Source organism: Budorcas taxicolor, chromosome 2 (genome assembly GCF_023091745.1).
Source record: "Budorcas taxicolor isolate Tak-1 chromosome 2, Takin1.1, whole genome shotgun sequence".
Taxonomy (NCBI): domain Eukaryota; kingdom Metazoa; phylum Chordata; class Mammalia; order Artiodactyla; family Bovidae; genus Budorcas; species Budorcas taxicolor.
In genome coordinates this window covers 147,590,009-147,607,876 of record NC_068911.1, presented here as the reverse complement: position 1 = coordinate 147,607,876, position 17,868 = coordinate 147,590,009, and the positions used below count along the sequence as shown (strand labels likewise).

The window sequence follows — 17,868 nt, the reverse complement described above, 5'->3', positions numbered from 1 at the left end:
TCTGTGAGAAATTTAATCATCTATTGGATGATGGTAGAGACCTGTCTGGGTTCTGTAAAGAGGAATTTATGACATTCACAGCCTTCTCAGTATTAGTGATCAAGTCAGTGAAAACTTAATTGGCCAAGTGATTTATGAACTTACAATTTTATATTTACCCTTTGTCTCAGTTGATTTCCTCATGAAGATTTATGAAATTGAAGAGCAATTAAATTCTTTTTCTTCCAGAGTAATTACCTGAAATAAAATCTTGATCATCTAGATTAATACAGATATGAGTAGAGATAACTCACAGAAGACTTTAAACCAAACAATAGCAGAAAGTTGTAACTATGTGTCGTAGATTGTCACAGTCTCCTAAGAAGTGCTTCTGTATTACAACTTATTGAATGATATTTTTTATTTGTTCCACACATGCTGCATAGACTTTCTTTGCTTAAATTCTTACATCAACACTCTCCAAACAAAGCAAGCATTTCTGTTTATTCAAACTTTTCAGCTCTAGTTTTTAGTTTTCTTCCTAAATAATGCAGGTAGAATAATTTTAAAATTATTCACCATTCGTCTGTGGTTAATTAAACTGTAGCAGAGTAGAATTAGCTTTTGAATTAGCTTGTATTGAGCACACATGCATACATTCTTTGTATGTGAGTTTACTGTATCTATAACTAATTCAAAATTCTTCTCAATAAGCGTTTGTACAACTGGCTACATCTTCCCAGATATAGAGTATTTTACATTTTTAGAGTAAAGTCTGTAAGTTTATATTATTTATAATCTAGTTTAAGGTTTAATACTTACCAAAAAATCAGTATTTTTGTCCCATTACTACTAGAAACAACATTATAATATGTTTTGTGTCTTTTTTTCTTCTTTAGATATTCTAAGGCTGAAATTAGAGAACAGCATTGACCTCATTGATCAGCTTAGCATACTGTCTTCCCTGACAGTGAATATTTCCTCCTGTGTATTATATGACCGTATTCAGGCAGCAGAAAGCATAGATAAAATGGAAAGAGAGGCTAAAAGACTCTACAAAAGCAATGAACTCTTTGGAAGTAAGTGTTATTCTACTAGAATTTGAGCTTTTCTTTGTACTAAAATTGGCCAAATTCTTGTCGTCACTTCTTTCATCCAGACCTCAAAAAAAGTAGTCAGGGATGGGGTGAGGGCACTGTCCCCTTTGATGTCCTTGGAAATAAGAACCTTTCATGTCGTCAACCAACTATCTTGGTTGAGGAGCCTTCAATATGTGTAATTTTGTTGATATGGTTAAAATTAAAGCTGAAAAGAATTACATATTACAGGGTAAAGTTGAGTCTATCCTTATAATCAGTCAAGATTATTCATTTTAATGTATATGTGTGTTTAATTTCAGTAAGTGGCTGAGAGTGAAATATTTAACCTGGCCACTTAGTTTGTGATTATATTCTCAAACTCCTGCTTTGAATCTCTGAGATTGTCACTTTCAATTAACCATCTTTTCTGTAAATTAAAAGTCTGAACTTACTGTCACATTACTAACTCAATTGCCTGTTTGGCTGCCCCCATGTGAACCCTCCAAACAAAGAATAATGTCAACCATAAATTAACCTTTCTGATGTTGCCATTTTATTTTTAGGTGTTATTTTTAAGCTTCCTCCTAATAGCAGCCGGCACAGAAGCTATGACTCTGAAAACGTCTCTCTTCCTCCAGTTGTAAAATACACCATCCGCATGAGTCTCAAGACCTCACAGACCACAAGAAACATTAGAGCCAAGATTTGGGCCCCAGGGCCACACAATTCTCCATCACACAACCAGATCTATGGCAGGGCTTTTGTCTACTTACAGGATAGTATTGAAAGAGCAATCATTGAATTGCAGACTGGAAGGAACTCCCAGGAAATAGCAGTCCAAGTCCAAGCAATTCCTTATCCCTGCTACATGAAAGACAAGTAAGTCCATGCACTTGCAGGCATTTTACATAATCAACCACTTTTTTTGGAATTCATTTCTTCTCATTCATTCATATGCTATCAAGTGGAAGGGATAGTATTGATCAAATCTTTGTCAAATGCTTGTTTCCAGGGAGAGTTTCACAGTATAGGGCCCAGGTTCACTATAGCTGCTCACTGTTACCCAAATGATGCTAAAGTTCTTACCAAATGATCCATGTTTTCTTTATCATAACCCTTACCCTTCCAAGTACTTTGGCCCCAAAGTTAGGAGCTGGACTCCAGACCTGAGTGCATCACTGCGTGATTTTGATGTTACCCACTGGTTTTACTTTTCTCTAGTCAAATGAGAGTATTAAACAAAATAATCTTAAAATCCCTTCCAACTTTCAAATTTCATTAAAAATCTGTGAGTGCAGGGTTAGTTTTAAGGAAAAAGTTTAATAAAACACAGTATTGATCAACTCTCTAAGATAAATATTATGCTATCTGAAACTGTCTATTTGGTAGGAATCTTTCTCTAAAAAGTTTTTTTCAAATGAACAAAAAATGTAAAGATCTTGCTTTTAAAAAGTTGACTTTGAACAGTATTTGCCAGTCAGGTGGGCACTGGATGGTTCCTCCATATCTGACCACAGTGAGACAATAAGTTTGGAGGGCTGAGTTTTTCAAGCTCATTCTCCTATACAAAAGCTTGAGGCTGAATATTACTTTAAACAAATTGTACTTGTTATTCAGCCCAGTTATAGCAGTTTATATACAATTCAGATGAGTCTGTTTTTTTGTTTTTTTGTTTTTTTCTGTTTCTATCAATGCTTCTGTCTCCTTTGACTGCTTCAAGAGCATTAGAGGAGATGAGTTTATGTAGCCCTTTGTGCAACAGTGATACGGGATGACAGGATTCTGTCTTCCCTGACAAGCGAGGATTCTATCAGCCTGCTGTCAAGGTTAGCCACTTCTGAGCAGCCAGTTTAGATGCATGAACCATGAGTGACTTGCAACAGCTTGCATCAATAGTAAGGACTTGTGGGTTCAATTAAATGAAAATCCTTGTCTGTTTTCCTGCTGACTTTTTCCCACTTGTAAATTTTAGTACCTAGAATGGTGGGTACCTGGATGTGTCTTTTGAGAGTAAAGTAGCTGTACTCTGCATTCTTCATGGGAGACAAACTAACATCTCAATGTACACATATAAACTCTCTGTTGCATACAAAGTGCTTTCACATATATTAGTTCATTCATTCCACCAAACAACCTCATAAGGTGAGAGCAAATATTATCAGCCATACTTTCCAGATGAAAAAATTGAAATCCAAGTAAATTGCCCAAAGTTGAATACCTGGTATTGCACTGGTCCTTAATTTACAATCCAGAATTTTCTCTTTCATACTATATCAAACCTAAAATACACAATCACTTGAAGAAACATTAGTGGAGGGTTGTTATTAATGAATGAAGTCCTTTGCCTAATTCTAGAGCCAGAAAAAGCATCAAGGCTGGATCTGATCCAAGACAAAATTCATTCAGCAAGTATTCTTCAAGTGCTTTCCCCATGCTAGACAGTTCCCCAGGAACCAAAAAAAACTGGATATGGCCCCAACCCTCACTCCTCACCCACCAAAAATCCTTCATATCTCTGATGGTGATGCACTTCTGATGCTAAATTGAAACTGAACGATGGTGATGTCATGTTCCATTAATATTTGCATTTTTCATGGGGAACTTGAACGTAATTCCTTGGTCTTTAAGATTAAAAAGAAAATGGCCTTGGGACATTTCTGCAAGTGAAAGTGTCAGTGGAGCCCAAGGTGTAAAACAGCTCAATTTAGAGTTTCTGTCATTGAAAGCTATTCCATTGCCTTAGCCCATAGACAGTGGCTAATGTAAGAATAATGGTTATTAGAGTGTGGTTTCTGGACTGGCAGCATCAGCTTTACCTGGGAAATTGTTTAAAATGCAAATTCCTCACCCTACCTCAGATATAATAAATCAGAAGCTAATGGGTAGGGCCCAGGAATCTGTTTTAATGAGCCCTTCAGGTGATTCTGATATATGTTCAACTTTGATAAACACTTCATTTGAACATTCAGATATCATGGGCCAATGATTCAGGAATATATTTGTGGTCCAATGAAGTGTTCTAATGACCTGCTAGTTTAGCACATAACCAGAAAAACAAACATTTCTATACTGTTTATGAAACATCCCCTGGAGCATTAGTTTGAGGAATCCAAGTTCTTTGCATTTTAAATATTATTTGAGTTTTATTTTATGTCATTTGGGAAATTTGGTTTAATAACTATGAGCTTCTGCTGCTGCTGCTGCTGCTGCAAAGTCGCCTCAGTGGTGTCTAACTTTGTGCGACCCCATAGACGGCAGCCCACCAGGCTCTCCCGTCCCTGGGATTCTCTAGGCAAGAACACTGGAGTGGGTTGCCATTTCCTTCTCCAATGCATGACAGTGAAAAGTGAAAGTGAAGTCACTGTTGTGTCCAACTCCTAGCGACCCCATGGACTGCAGCCCACCAGGCTCCTCGGTCCATGGGATTTTCCAGGCAAGAGTACTGGAGTGGGGTGTAATTTGAGAAAATAAAGCTTTTAGCTAGATAAACCAATCATCATCTAACTTTGCATCTGCCTTTTACATAAGAATTTAGACAGATGGCCTTAGAGCCTTGCAGTTAGATCTATAGAATAACTATTTTCCTGAACAGGACATACTCAAACACCCTTTAAACAATTTGGCAATTTTATCTAACAATCTAGAACTGTTTTACTCTTATAGCATTACAGCAAGAAAATCATGTACCTACTGTTAATTCAGCTTCACACTTCATAAATAAAATAGTCATATTAATAATTATTCTAATATTAAAAAAGTATAATTTCAATATAGGAGGGAGTGTGTTCTTTGTATACTATAATCAGCAAATGCGGCATTCGTTTTGGTTACTGAATTTTTGTTTTTGTTTTTCCTTACAGCTTCCTAACCAGTGTCTCTTATTCTCTTCCAATCGTGCTCATGGTTGCCTGGGTTGTATTTATAGCTGCATTTGTAAAAAAGCTTGTTTATGAGAAAGACCTCCGGCTTCATGAGGTATGTTGAGAATCTCTTATTACAAATAAGTTCTACTTGGATATATAATTAATGACTATGATTTTCATAATACCTGAGCAAACTCAGAAAGCCTAACCCATATCTGGTGAATTAGATGGGAAAATATTTTATGAATCATTAAGACAGCTGGTATGGAAATATTTTGTCTTCTCAAAAAATTGCATAGAAGTTGTCTTATAAGTGTTTCTGAAAACCAAAATCTGAATATAATCTGAATACAGTTTATAATTCTGACGGTAATTTTTGCCCAAGAAGTTACCTGTAAGACTTAGACTTTAACAGAGGAAGTTTAAATGCTAATAATAATAATAACTCCTAAGGCAGGAAAACTGTTGGCATAGTAATTAAGCCCAAATAAAGATGTATAGATATAGATATAGGTATAGATATACACATGGACGTGGGCAAAGATATATGTCTTGTTTCATCTCTCAAAAAGCAAATTCTCATTCTAGTATACTTTGTCCCCTTCAATTCTCTCTCACTGAATTGTGCTTTATAGAGACTAAGAATTTCATGTTATGCTACTGATTATGTTAAAAATATTACAATGAAAGACATGACTTGGGATATAAGCATGATCTCTTCTGGAGCATATTCTTAATCATTATCCCCAAATCCAAAATATCTTACTTCTTTTTAGGATTTATGAAACAGCATTGTGTGATTTTTGGATTGTATTGTAATAGAATTATTTTATCTGCTAATTGTATAATGAACCCATTCTTACACTCATGAAGTGAGGTGAAAACATAGGGGAAATGTTTCAAAGCCAGGGCACAATAATTATTGCAAGGCCTGCCTGACAAGCTGAAATAATGAGATTAGAGTAACCTGTTAGCCCTTGTACTTTTCAGACTTACATTGCCAGTGCTTTTAGGCAATTGATTATTTCTCCTTACAAAGTACAAAACACTGCTTCATGTTTTTGTTAGTTCAACATCAGACTTCCAGGGTTGCCCTAGAATTTGAGCCTATACTTCTTCAGGTCAGTTCAGTCACTCAGTCATGTCCAACTGTTTGCGACCCCATGGACTGCAGCATGCCAGGCCTCCTTGTCCATCACCAACTCCCAGAGTTCACTCAAACTCATGTACATTGAGTCGGTGATGCGATCCAACCGTCCCATCCTCTGTTGTTGCCTTCTCCTCTCTCCTTCAATCTTTCCCAACATCAGGGTCTTTTCAAATGAGTCAGCTCTTCACATCAGGAGGCCAAAGTATTGGAGTTTCAGCTTCAGCATCAGTCTTTCCAATGAACATTCAGGGCTGATCTCCTTTCGGATGGACTGGTTGGATCACCTTGCAGGCCAAGGGACTCAAGCGTCTTCTCCAACACCTCAATTTAAAAGCATCAATTCTTCGGCGATCAGCTTTCTTTGTAGTCCAACTCTCACATCCAGATATGACTACTGGAAAAACCATAGCCTTGACTAGATGGACTTTTGTTGGCAAAGTAATGTCTCTGCTTTTGAACATGCTATCTAGGTTGCTCATAACTTTTCTTCCAAGCAGTAAGCATCTTTTTATTTCATGGCTGCAGTTACCATCTGCAGTGATTTTGGAGCCCCAAAAAATAAAGTCCGCCACTGTTTCTACTGTTTCTCCATCTGTTTGTCATGAAGTGATGGGACTGGATGACACGATCTTTGTTTTCTGAATGTTGAACTTTAAGCCAACTTTTTCACTTTCCTCTTTCACGTTCATCAAAAGGCTCTTTAGTTCTTCTTCACTTTCTGCCATAAGGGTGGTGTCATCTGCATATCTGAGGTTATTGATATTTCTCCCGGCAATCTTGATTACAGCTTGTGCTTCTTCCAGCCCAGCGTTTCTCATGATGTACTCTGCACAGAAGTTAAATAAGCAGGGTGACAATATACAGCCTTGACATACTCCTTTTCCTATTTGGAACCAGTCTGTTGTTCCATGTCCAGTTCTAACTGTTGCTTCCTGACCTGCATACAGGTTTCTCAAGAGGCAGGTCAGGTGGTCTGGTATTCCCATCTCTCTCAGAATTTTCCACAGTTGATTGTGATCCACACAGTCAAAGGCTTTGGCATAGTCAATAAAGCAGAAATGTTTTTCTGGAACTCTCTTGCTTTTTTGATGATCCAGCGGATGTTGGCAATTTGATCTCTGGTTCCTCTGCCTTTTCTAAAACCAGCTCGAACATCTGGAAGTTCATGATTCATATATTGTTGAAGCCTGGCTTGGAGAATTTTGAGCATTACTTTACGAGTATGTGAGATGAGTGCAATTGTGCAGTAGTTTGAGCATTCTTTGGCATTGCCTTTCTTTGGGATTGGAATGAAAACTGACCTTTTCCAGTCCTGTGGCCGCTGTTGAGTTTTCTAAATTTTCTGGCATATTGAGTGCAGCACTTTCACAGCATCGTCTTTCAGCATTTGAAGTAGCTCAACTGGAATTCTATCACCTCCACTAGTTTTGTTCGTAGTGATGCTTCCTAAGGTAACCTTCAGCTGTGTTTTTATATTTCAGTTATAATTTAGTAAAGGTCTCATCAACTGGTTTGAGCCGTGTTGTTTTCAGAACTGTGTACAATGTTTTCTTAACCCCAGTTTCAAAGCTCAAGTCCACATCCTGGACCATAACTTTGGTTGCAAGCTTGTACCTTATATTTTTCTGTCTGATTCCTAGTACTTAGAAGTGAATCTTTACAAATTAAAAGAAAACTTTGAAGTAGAGAACTGTGATAGACTCTGAGTTCTTTTCTATAGCAAAATAAACATCCACCTTAAAATGTTAGAAATGCAGTATATGTGTACATGTGTTATGTATCTGTCTATTCTATATGTGTGTGTGTGTATAATACATGCATATTATGTTATTTTGGCTTGAAAATGGTACTCTCTGAATGTAGAGATATTTTGGGTTGTCACCAAAAAATATCAAAGCACAGTAAAGAGTTTTTCTCAATAGAAGATATGAAAGGCATTTTTAATGGTGAACTAGTTTCTGTTTGGTAGCTCTGTGTCTTCATTTTGCAGGCATCCACTTTCAAAATTTAACCAGCTAGTCTTGGGAGTCAAAGTTACATAGTGGAAGATTATTGAACTTGGAATCAGAACATCAGGATTTGAGTCTTTCAGTTGATATTCAATTGTGCCCAATCCCTAAACTCTTCGAGTCATGTCATCTAGACTTTACTCAACCTTATATTTCCAGAATGTACTTTCTCACTGCCAGAACAGAAGAGGCATTCAATTATTCATTTTTTATCAATTCAAAGATAATGATTTTTTGTTCACATTTTAAAGCTTCTGAAATTGAGATGTATTTGATAGGGTGTCATAATTCATTTGGCAGTGATTTTTCTTTCTTGGTGGCAGTTATAGTAATGACACATCTTAAGATCAGCAGTGTCCCAAATTTAAAGGAATATGCTCTATTTGTGAGATGAATTAATGGAAGCAAAATATTCCTAATACGCCTGCTCACCTCCTTCCACCACTGATGGTTCTAAACTAGTCTCCTCCTTTTTCGAGATGAAAAAGCTGAGCCCAGAAAGTGAGAGATGACTTGCTAAAGACTATAGATTAGTGAATGGTGGATCTGGACTGGCTTTTTCTTAACCCCAACAGACAATGTGTGTGTGTGTGTGTGTGTGTGTGTGTGTTCATCTCTGTGTTGTATTTATTTAGAGTAATTTTTGGTTAATAATAATTACAAGGCACACCATTTCTTGAACTTTGCCATGCTAAACTTTTTTTTTTTTCTTTTACTTTATTTTACTTTACAGTACTGTATTGGTTTTGCCATACATTGACATGAATCCACCACGGGTGTACATGTGTTCCCAAACATGAACCCCCCTCCCACCTCCCTCCCCATATGCTAAACTTTTTTTTTTTAATTGAGCTTATTTATTTTATTCTATTTATTTTTTACTGAAAATTTATGTATTACATTATGCAAATTTAAGGTGTACAAATTGTTGATTTGATACATTTATGTTTTGCAATAATATTTAACACCCTAGAATTATGTTATACCTCTATTCACATCATGTAGATATCTGTTCTTTTATGTGGTGAGGACAATCAAGATATGTTAACAGTTCTTTAGCACTTCTGACTAGTCCTTTTCCATATCGTAGCTACCTTCCCTCTCACAATTTTATTTTAGTAGCATAGACTACTTAGGACTTTTGAAGATAATGGTGGACAATCTCTTAGATTACCAGCAACTCAAGATCATTTCTTAATATTATCATTTTAATATTCACTAAGATCTAAAGCTGCCCATTCTTTACTTCCTTCTCATTCCAATTGAATAAAAAAGTAAAAAACGAAACAAAACATCTTTTTTCCTTCTGTAATTGTTCTCATATTTGGACAGAGAAATCAGGTCAGTTGCTAATTCAACAAAGGCATTCATTTTGACCTCATTATGGTATGATTCTAGTAAATTCCTTTAACTTGTTGAAGAGACTTAGTACAAATACTAATGCCCAATAAGTTTACTGATAAAATTAATTATATAGTTAGAAAACTATTTCAAAATGCCCTTCAGTTGAGCTTTATTCTGCGTTTCTTGCTTTTTAAAATTTAAATATAAAACTATACAAAGGCTGATTTTATATCATGCAGAAGAGTTGTTTTTCACACTGTGTTTCGGTTTTATGGTTATTTTCATCTATTTGGTCTAAAATAAGTCACTTATGGGGATTTCATTGTTTATATTCAGTTTGAGACAAAATTTTGGAGTCCTTTCTCTCAGTTCAGACAGGTATCCTAAAATATCTGTAGTCTGCAGAATGATTGCCAAAAATTATGCAAAAGTCTGTAGTTCTATGGTACTTCACTTGAGACAAGTTTTTGTCTCCTTTTTTTGAATACCAGTTTACTCCTTTTTATGTCTTATTGGTATATGCTATTCATCCTACTCGTAAGAATATGGAATATTCCAAGTAATGATCACAATATCCTTTATATCCTACTAAAAACAATAACATAAATATCTATAACTGAATATAAAATTTGAAGTACAAAAATATTATTAACCAGTTCTTGACATTCTTGCTGAATGAAAACATTGCTGTCAAGTAAATATATGTATATTTATGATTTCTTTTTTTGATAGTATTTAATGTCAGTCCCTGTGCATAAGCTTCTCTTGAATATGATGACTCATTTGTCTAAAATCTCACAGAATCTCTTTCTTCTCATTATTTCCTGCTGAGAACTGGAGCAGAGTTTGATACTGTGCAGAGGGGTTTTCCTGAGCAACAGGTTATCAGATATTGATGAATTGCTCCAGCAGGTTTGGGAGACTTGAGACAAGTGGCTGTTTGATTACAAGCTGGCACTTGCATCTGTCACTCTGAGGCGACACCAACGACATCCAAGACAGCACAGCCATTCGTTCTCTGTGGGCCACCTTCCATTAGCAAGCTTGGTCTTGCTGATTATCACAAAGTTGGCAGTGAATCTGGATAATTTATGGATGGCCTACATGCACTCATTGCTTTTTCTTTTTATATATAACAGCTGTTCTTCTCATGGCATACAATCCTGAAGTTTAATTCTGAAGTTTGATGCTAGAATGCTAAGTAGTAAACACTGTTGAAAACACCTAATCTGTTCTATTTTGATAAAAAGCAATGATCAGTCTCCAATTTTTACCAGTTCTTGGGAGTAGAAATCTGATCATGAGCCTTGAAAACTTCCAAATTACCTTGAGCCTTGAAAACTTCCAAATTACCTTGAGCCTTGAAAAGTTCCAAATTACCATGATAAACACCTTCACTCCTGCTCTTTGGGTTTGCTAAATTATTTTTAACAAGGCTATGAATGGAGAATTGTCTAGATATATAAATGTTTTATACTGAAGCTATTCACTGTCAGGGAAGGAAAACACATTTATAAACATGAAGTCAGCTCTATTTCATGTCCTTGATAGCATTCTGGATACTTCATATCCACTTTGTAAAATATAGTGATACTGCCTCCTCCTGACATACATTCCTGTTGGGTGGAGGAGAAAATTTTTGTATAGGCCAATGAAATTAAGTGGTGAATATCAGCTTTCAGATAGTTACATGGGTTCTATAACTTCTCATATAATTATATTCAAATAACATTAAAAACATTAAAATACAAATAATGGGAAAGGCCAAAATACAAAAAAAATTGGTATCTATGAAATGAAGGCATCAAACATGACACAGTAATTTTGCAAATTAGGTGGGGTACAGGGAAATTGCTAAAATAAGATCTATGAGGTCTCTTTCACACCAAAATCTAATTTTCTTTTCAATGATAGGTACATAGCAATTGGATAAAACCTTCCATAGTGAATCTTTACTCCATGCTGATTTTTTTTTACTTTAACACACACATCTATTCCTATAGAAACATAGGTTGAATCTTTACTGCAAAGTGTGCAGGGTCTGGGAGGAAAGGAGTAGTAGGGAGAGAAGAGGGTGAGGAAAAGGGCAAAGTTAAGAGGAAAAGACACAAGACTTCCTTAGTGGTGACTAGCTTAAGGCCCACAGCTTAGACTAGTGGCAGTCAGGGAGCTGTTTCCATGGTAACAACTGGAGCAACAGAGTTATCAAAACGTGATAAATTGCAAAGGCAGAAAGTAAAAATCATATTTTGCTTGTATAGTAAAAGATTTGGCACATTCCCTATTTTTTTTTCCTAGACAAGTTAGATTTAAATGGGAGGACATTGTACATCCTTGATTTTTCAAAAAAAAAAAAAATAGTGGATTACAAAGCTGTTAGTGGAACATTTATTTTGTTCTTTTTAAGATGGAATATTAGATTCATAAACTTACTATTAATCAAGAGTTGTTACAACTAGAAACCGGGTATAAACTCAAGTCACTGATTCAAAACACCCAAGATCCTGGGGGCTTCAGATCATTCAGAATCCTTTTGAGTTAATGCAAAAACACCTCATGTTGGTCTGTCTTTCCACCTTGATGGAATGTCTTGACCACTAAGGATATCACTGAGATAATACATAATATCAGTTGAGAGAGAGGTAGAGATTATCTAAGATGTATGTGTTCATTTTGGGTGCATGGATATTTTTTTTTATTTTTTTGGAAAACAAAGATAACAAACCTGACCTAGATTGTTAGTGATTTTAAGGATAGGGAAATTATGCCAAAAAGTAGAAAGTCTTCTTCAAAGTTTGCATAGTTTAACATCTTAGGAATGTAGTCTACTTTATTTCTTACAGGAATATGAATAATTATTGTGTTGTTCATTAATGTTTAGCTGAAAATAATGGAGTTTTATTATCTCAGTCCATATATTGAATTTGAAATAAATCATGAGTTTTCACCAACTTGAAATATTCTTACCTGCACAAATATCAAATTCATGTTGTAAAATTCTGCAGGGGATAACCTAAATTTTTGTCTATTCTCAACTAGTTTAATCTGGAAACATCACTTAGATACCAGTTATAAAATGAGGTTGTCAAAAAATAAAACAAACCTCACCATCCAAATCATTCATTACATTGGGGCAGTCTGGGAGCTACAATCTAAGATGGACTGAAATAAATAGCCATGTTAATGTCACATAGTGAGTGTGGACAAATGCTATACTTAGAAACATCATTAAAAAGCCTAGTTTCATGTGTTTGAAGAGTCTCATGGACATTTTGGAATGGTACAGGAATAATTGTCATCTGAGAATATATTAGCTTAAGAAGAAACTAACACATTTTCATTTTTACAGTACATGAAGATGATGGGAGTAAACTCCTGCAGCCACTTTTTTGCCTGGCTCATAGAGAGTGTTGGATTTTTGCTGATTACCATTGTCATCCTCATCATCATACTCAAGTTTGGCAATATTCTTCCTAAAACAAATGGGTTCATTTTGTTCCTGTATTTTTCGGACTACAGCTTCTCGGTTATCGCCATGAGCTATCTGATCAGTGTCTTCTTCAACAACACCAACATTGCAGCTCTGATCGGAAGTCTCATTTACATCATTGCCTTTTTTCCATTTATTGTTCTGATTACCGTTGAAAATGAGTTGAGCTATGTAATAAAAGTATTCATGGTAAGTCAGCTGTCACAACTGAATGGCCAGGGTATGAAAGGAATGAACTTTTTTGTGTGTGTTTAGACCCTCTAAATGTACAAGTTCAGTAATTACAAAATATGCATAACTGTCCTAATCATTGTCTGCCATACAAGCGTAAGACTATGAAAAGAAAACTTTTCCTCCGCTGTTTCTAAAATCATAATGATGCTGTAAGAAAGAGCAGTTAAAATGTAATATATCATGTTTTGAAAATCATCAAGAATTCTGACTTATCTCTGGCCCAGTTCCATACATAGCTTAGAACATCTATTACTGGCATTGTTCTCATATATGACTAATTTTTGTGGTTTTTATGACATGTAACCTACAGGCATAAATACAAATGCACTGATAACATATAATCAATTTTGAATTCTTTTCTGCTTTTTCAATTCAAAGTATCAAATTAATTTAAGAATTTTAATGACAGCATTAAGTTCACTGATATTGAAATTTGGAAAGCAGAAGTAAAGTTCACCATTGACTGAGGCTCATATTAGAACTTTGTTGTTTGTGGAAATAGAAAGGGATAAATAACTTTCATTTGACATTGGCCACCTTGTATTTAAACAACATTTAAACTTTTTATTTGTTGCATTATAAGTACTCAATTGACATTTTAATATATTTTCATGAGTAAAACTTCTATTACTTGAAGACAGTCTATGAAGTAAAAACATCTTCTGGCCCCTAATATTTCATTTGATGTTAATCTTACATTGCATTACTCTATAATTACCAATTTTGTAAATTGCTGAACAACATTTAATATGTTTAGATATGTATTTTGGATTTTTGACAAATATTTTTCAAGTTATAGTTTTCCTGCTTCTGTTTTCTGCTATTTCCTCCCCTCTTCCTCCAAAGTTGTAGTGTGCTTGGTAAGAGACCTCTGTGCTTTTAAATATGATTAGAGAGTTAGTGTCAGTTTTACCTATATACAGGCCTAAAGTTTGAAATAGGTTAAGACTTCTCTGGGTGAAATGTATGAAATCTACAAGAACTATCATTGTGGTTGATTTTATTCACAGAGCCTGCTGTCTCCAACAGCTTTCAGTTATGCAGGTCAGTACATTGCACGCTATGAGGAGCAAGGCATTGGTAGGTTCACTTTCTTTTCAACTGGATTTTATCTTTCACACCTACAAAATGTTTCATGGAAAAATAAATGTATGTGTTCACTTAGGTCTTCAGTGGGAAAATATGTACAGTTCCCCAGTTCAAGATGACACCACTTCATTTGGCTGGCTGTGCTGTCTAATCCTAGCTGACTCTTTCATTTATTTCCTTATTGCTTGGTATATCCGGAACGTTTTCCCAGGTATGATCATTCTTCCTACACATACATGCTTTTCATGATTGTCATCATTATAAAACTGCTAATATATATTTTCTAATATTTTATTTGCCAAATATCATCTCCCAAAATACTTCAATCCCAAAACTAACCAAAATTTTCTAGCCTGAGATAATGCACTCTTGATTTTTTTTCCTCTGATATTCCTTTAAAGGATAGAATGAATTAAGAAGCATGGAGTCCGGTCTTTCTAAATAGGAGTATGAGATATTATAAAAGGCAAAAATCAAGTCTCTTAATTCTAAGGAAAATTTATCAAATTCAATGGAACAAGACTAGTGGGCTTCCCCTCCAAGGCCTCAAATGGTTAAAACTTCAACATGCTCAGAAGTTTTTCCATTAAGTCTTATTTATATTTGCATGTTTTTGATTCTATAAATTAATGAAAGATTGTTTCTCTATTCCAGTTATACAAAATTTCTGTAAAAGAGAAAAATGTGGAGACAAAGCAGATCAGTGGTTGCCTCTGACTTGGGTTGAAACCAAGGATTATTTGCAAAGCACATGAGATAACTTTTTGGAGTTATTGGAATCTGGGGATTGTTGTTCTGGTGGCAAAACTTTATTTACTAGAAATCATCACACTCTACATTTACAATGATTAAATTTTATAGTATATAACTGTACCCAGTGAAGCTGTTTATAAAGGAAAGAATTAAAAACTGCTTTCTTTTTTACTTTACTTTGGAAACTGAGACAACTTTAGTTTTATATAGTATCAAAAAAATGAAAATATTCCCTAAATATTGCATACTAAATACTGTTATTTTAACTTCTGATGCTTAATGTTAACAATAGATTTAAAACTACTTTTCCTAATACATTTTTGTTACAGGTACATATGGTATGGCAGCTCCTTGGTATTTTCCATTCCTTCCTTCCTATTGGAAAGAACGATTGGGATGTGCAGAAGTGAATCATGAGAAAACCAATGGGCTTATGTTTACTAATATCATGATGCAGAACACCAACCCATCTGCCAGTAAGACAAGTAGGTCAACAATATGCATTATTATGAGAGAAGTGATATAAAATTGACATGACTAGTGATCTTAATTATGTTTTTCTAAATGGCAAAATTATCATCCTTTTAGTCATGGATGAATATATCTACACATATGTGTTTGGACTCGTAGGGAGATTAAATCGTGGCTTTTTCTGGGCTCATTAACTCAGTTGGTTAGCATATGGTGCTAATTAGGCCAAGATTGCAGATCCCTTTGTGGTCCAGTTAGATTCACACAGAGAAAAATTTTGTTCCTTGGCCACAGTCTGCACCCCTCACTCCAGCCATCTGTCACTAGTCATAAGGAGTAACCAAGTAACAAGTATAGATAATTTAGCATAACCCATCACCAACCAAGAACAAACAATTTAAGGCTTGTGACTTACTGACATTGGGTGAACAGTGTCAGTTTTATAAAGTAAGGATGACCCATATAACTAGTTCTTTTGTAATACACGAAGGAAATGTAGAGAGTAACTAATGAACTGATTCTATAACTACAGATCTGAGTAAGCATTGTCCACCAAGTATAGACATTTATTCTATACATAGGTATCACCCTGTTCAATTGGAAGACCAAGCCTTAAACTTGTATTTTGAATATTTGAGATCTTTGATTTTAATAAAGGAGAATTCAGTATTATGATTCTATATTCTGAGGCTACTTTTTCTGACAGAGACAGGTAACATAAACCTTAGAGTGTGGTTCCAACACTCTCATTCATTTTTAAAACAAGTGAGAAGGCGGAAGACTATAATAGACCATTTATATCTGGAATTATTTTTTACTTTGAGGCTTGTATCTATAGTCTTCAGTTTTTAATTAAGGAAAAGTCTAAATCTGGCTGCCTTTGCTTTCCTTGTGAGCTTACAACTCTTCTCTTGATTTCTCTCCAGGTCCTGAATACAAATTTTCCTCCAACATTGAGCCTGAACCTAAAGATCTCACAGTTGGGGTTGCTCTGCATGGGGTCACAAAGATCTATGGCTCAAAAATTGCTGTTGATAACCTCAATCTTAACTTCTATGAAGGTCATATTACTTCATTGCTGGGGCCCAATGGAGCCGGGAAGACTACCACCATGTATGTTACTTTTCAATACTCAGGTGTCGTGGAAGCATATTACTTAATATTTCCTCAATCCTTTCATAAAAATAGAGTTGTTACAGCTCCCAGATAGGTTAAGATACCTCAACTTGCTTACTGTAGAAGCAAGGTCCAACCTGTGAGTTCAAAGTCTGGATCAGACCCACCAGATAGGTTCATTTTGGTCTACCTAATATTGGCCCACTAGTACTTCTTAAAATATTTTATTTCTGTGCCAGTTTTCAAATAAAAATAGGAGAGTTTTTAAATAAACATAAACATTCCTGTCATCTCTTAAATATTAGAAAGTTTTGGCAACATTGGACCTACAGGCTTAGATAGAGACAATTGTTTTGGACTTACTAGTGACTGTTCTTGAAGAGGGTATCTGCTTTCTGGTTCATCCCAGCTCCCCACCAACTTTACTGCCTCATACAGTCAGTCTGTTTCACTTATTTGCATTTTTATTCTGGCCTGTATACCAGTTTGGATTCACAAATCTTGGTATAAACACACGCAGCCCCACCTGCTCTATTAAATGGATCCTTTGCCTTGATTCATGAAAGAAAGAAAAAAGAAAAGAATCACTAGCTATCAGATATAGATCAAAAAGTTCACAAATAATACATGGGCTGTTCTTCCTCTCTCCACTTAACTAGCATTTTCCTGTGTCCTAATGGAGAAAAGATTTGAATGGTTTTAAAAGTGACATTGTTTTGAAATTGTTTCTGTGACTCACCTCCAGTGCTCCACTAGGCTTTGCTTGGAGTGAGCTCGAAGATGCTGCTGTTGTTCTAGCCTTATTTGGGAAAAAGTATCCATTGTCAGATATGCTGTTTACTGTCATCATGAGTAAGCTCAGTGACTTGCCAAAACATATTTTTCAGTAATTAAAAGGGGACAAAAGAGAGTTATGAAAAGAGCAAACATGCAGCTGCTCTCATTTATCTGACCTGTTTCAGTGCAGAGTTGGCTTTCTAGTGAGAATGTACTGTGCTTGTGCTAAGTCTCTTCAGTGGTGTCCAACTTTGTGACCCTATGGATTGTAGCCCACCAAGCTCTTCTATCCATGAGGATTCTCCAGGCAAGAATGCTGGAGTGGGTTGCCATGCTGAGAAAACAGTGCTTAAAAATTAAGATTTCTAATAAGCAATAAGAGGACAATAAAGAAAAGGGATGGAGAAAGATTTTGATGAGGCTATCATTTTAGCTGAGAAAGTCCCCATTGTAGTTTTCTTAGTATAAGGAATATATAAAGAAATATGTTATTTGATTTTAATGCATTTTTATG

At 35.4% G+C, this 17,868-nt stretch overlaps 1 protein-coding gene across 1 annotated transcript in view; it reads left to right on the top strand.

Moving 5' to 3' along the window:
• ABCA12 (ATP binding cassette subfamily A member 12) overlaps positions 1-17,868 on the top strand; it is a 205,778-nt gene that overhangs the window by 136,394 nt on the left and 51,516 nt on the right. Inside the window, exons 21-28 of the mRNA XM_052661512.1 lie at positions 879-1,058; positions 1,622-1,937; positions 4,919-5,033; positions 12,774-13,103; positions 14,159-14,228; positions 14,314-14,448; positions 15,320-15,475; positions 16,388-16,574. Of these exons, the coding sequence (XP_052517472.1) occupies positions 879-1,058; positions 1,622-1,937; positions 4,919-5,033; positions 12,774-13,103; positions 14,159-14,228; positions 14,314-14,448; positions 15,320-15,475; positions 16,388-16,574 (1,489 nt within the window). The remainder of the gene's footprint in view (positions 1-878; positions 1,059-1,621; positions 1,938-4,918; positions 5,034-12,773; positions 13,104-14,158; positions 14,229-14,313; positions 14,449-15,319; positions 15,476-16,387; positions 16,575-17,868) is intronic.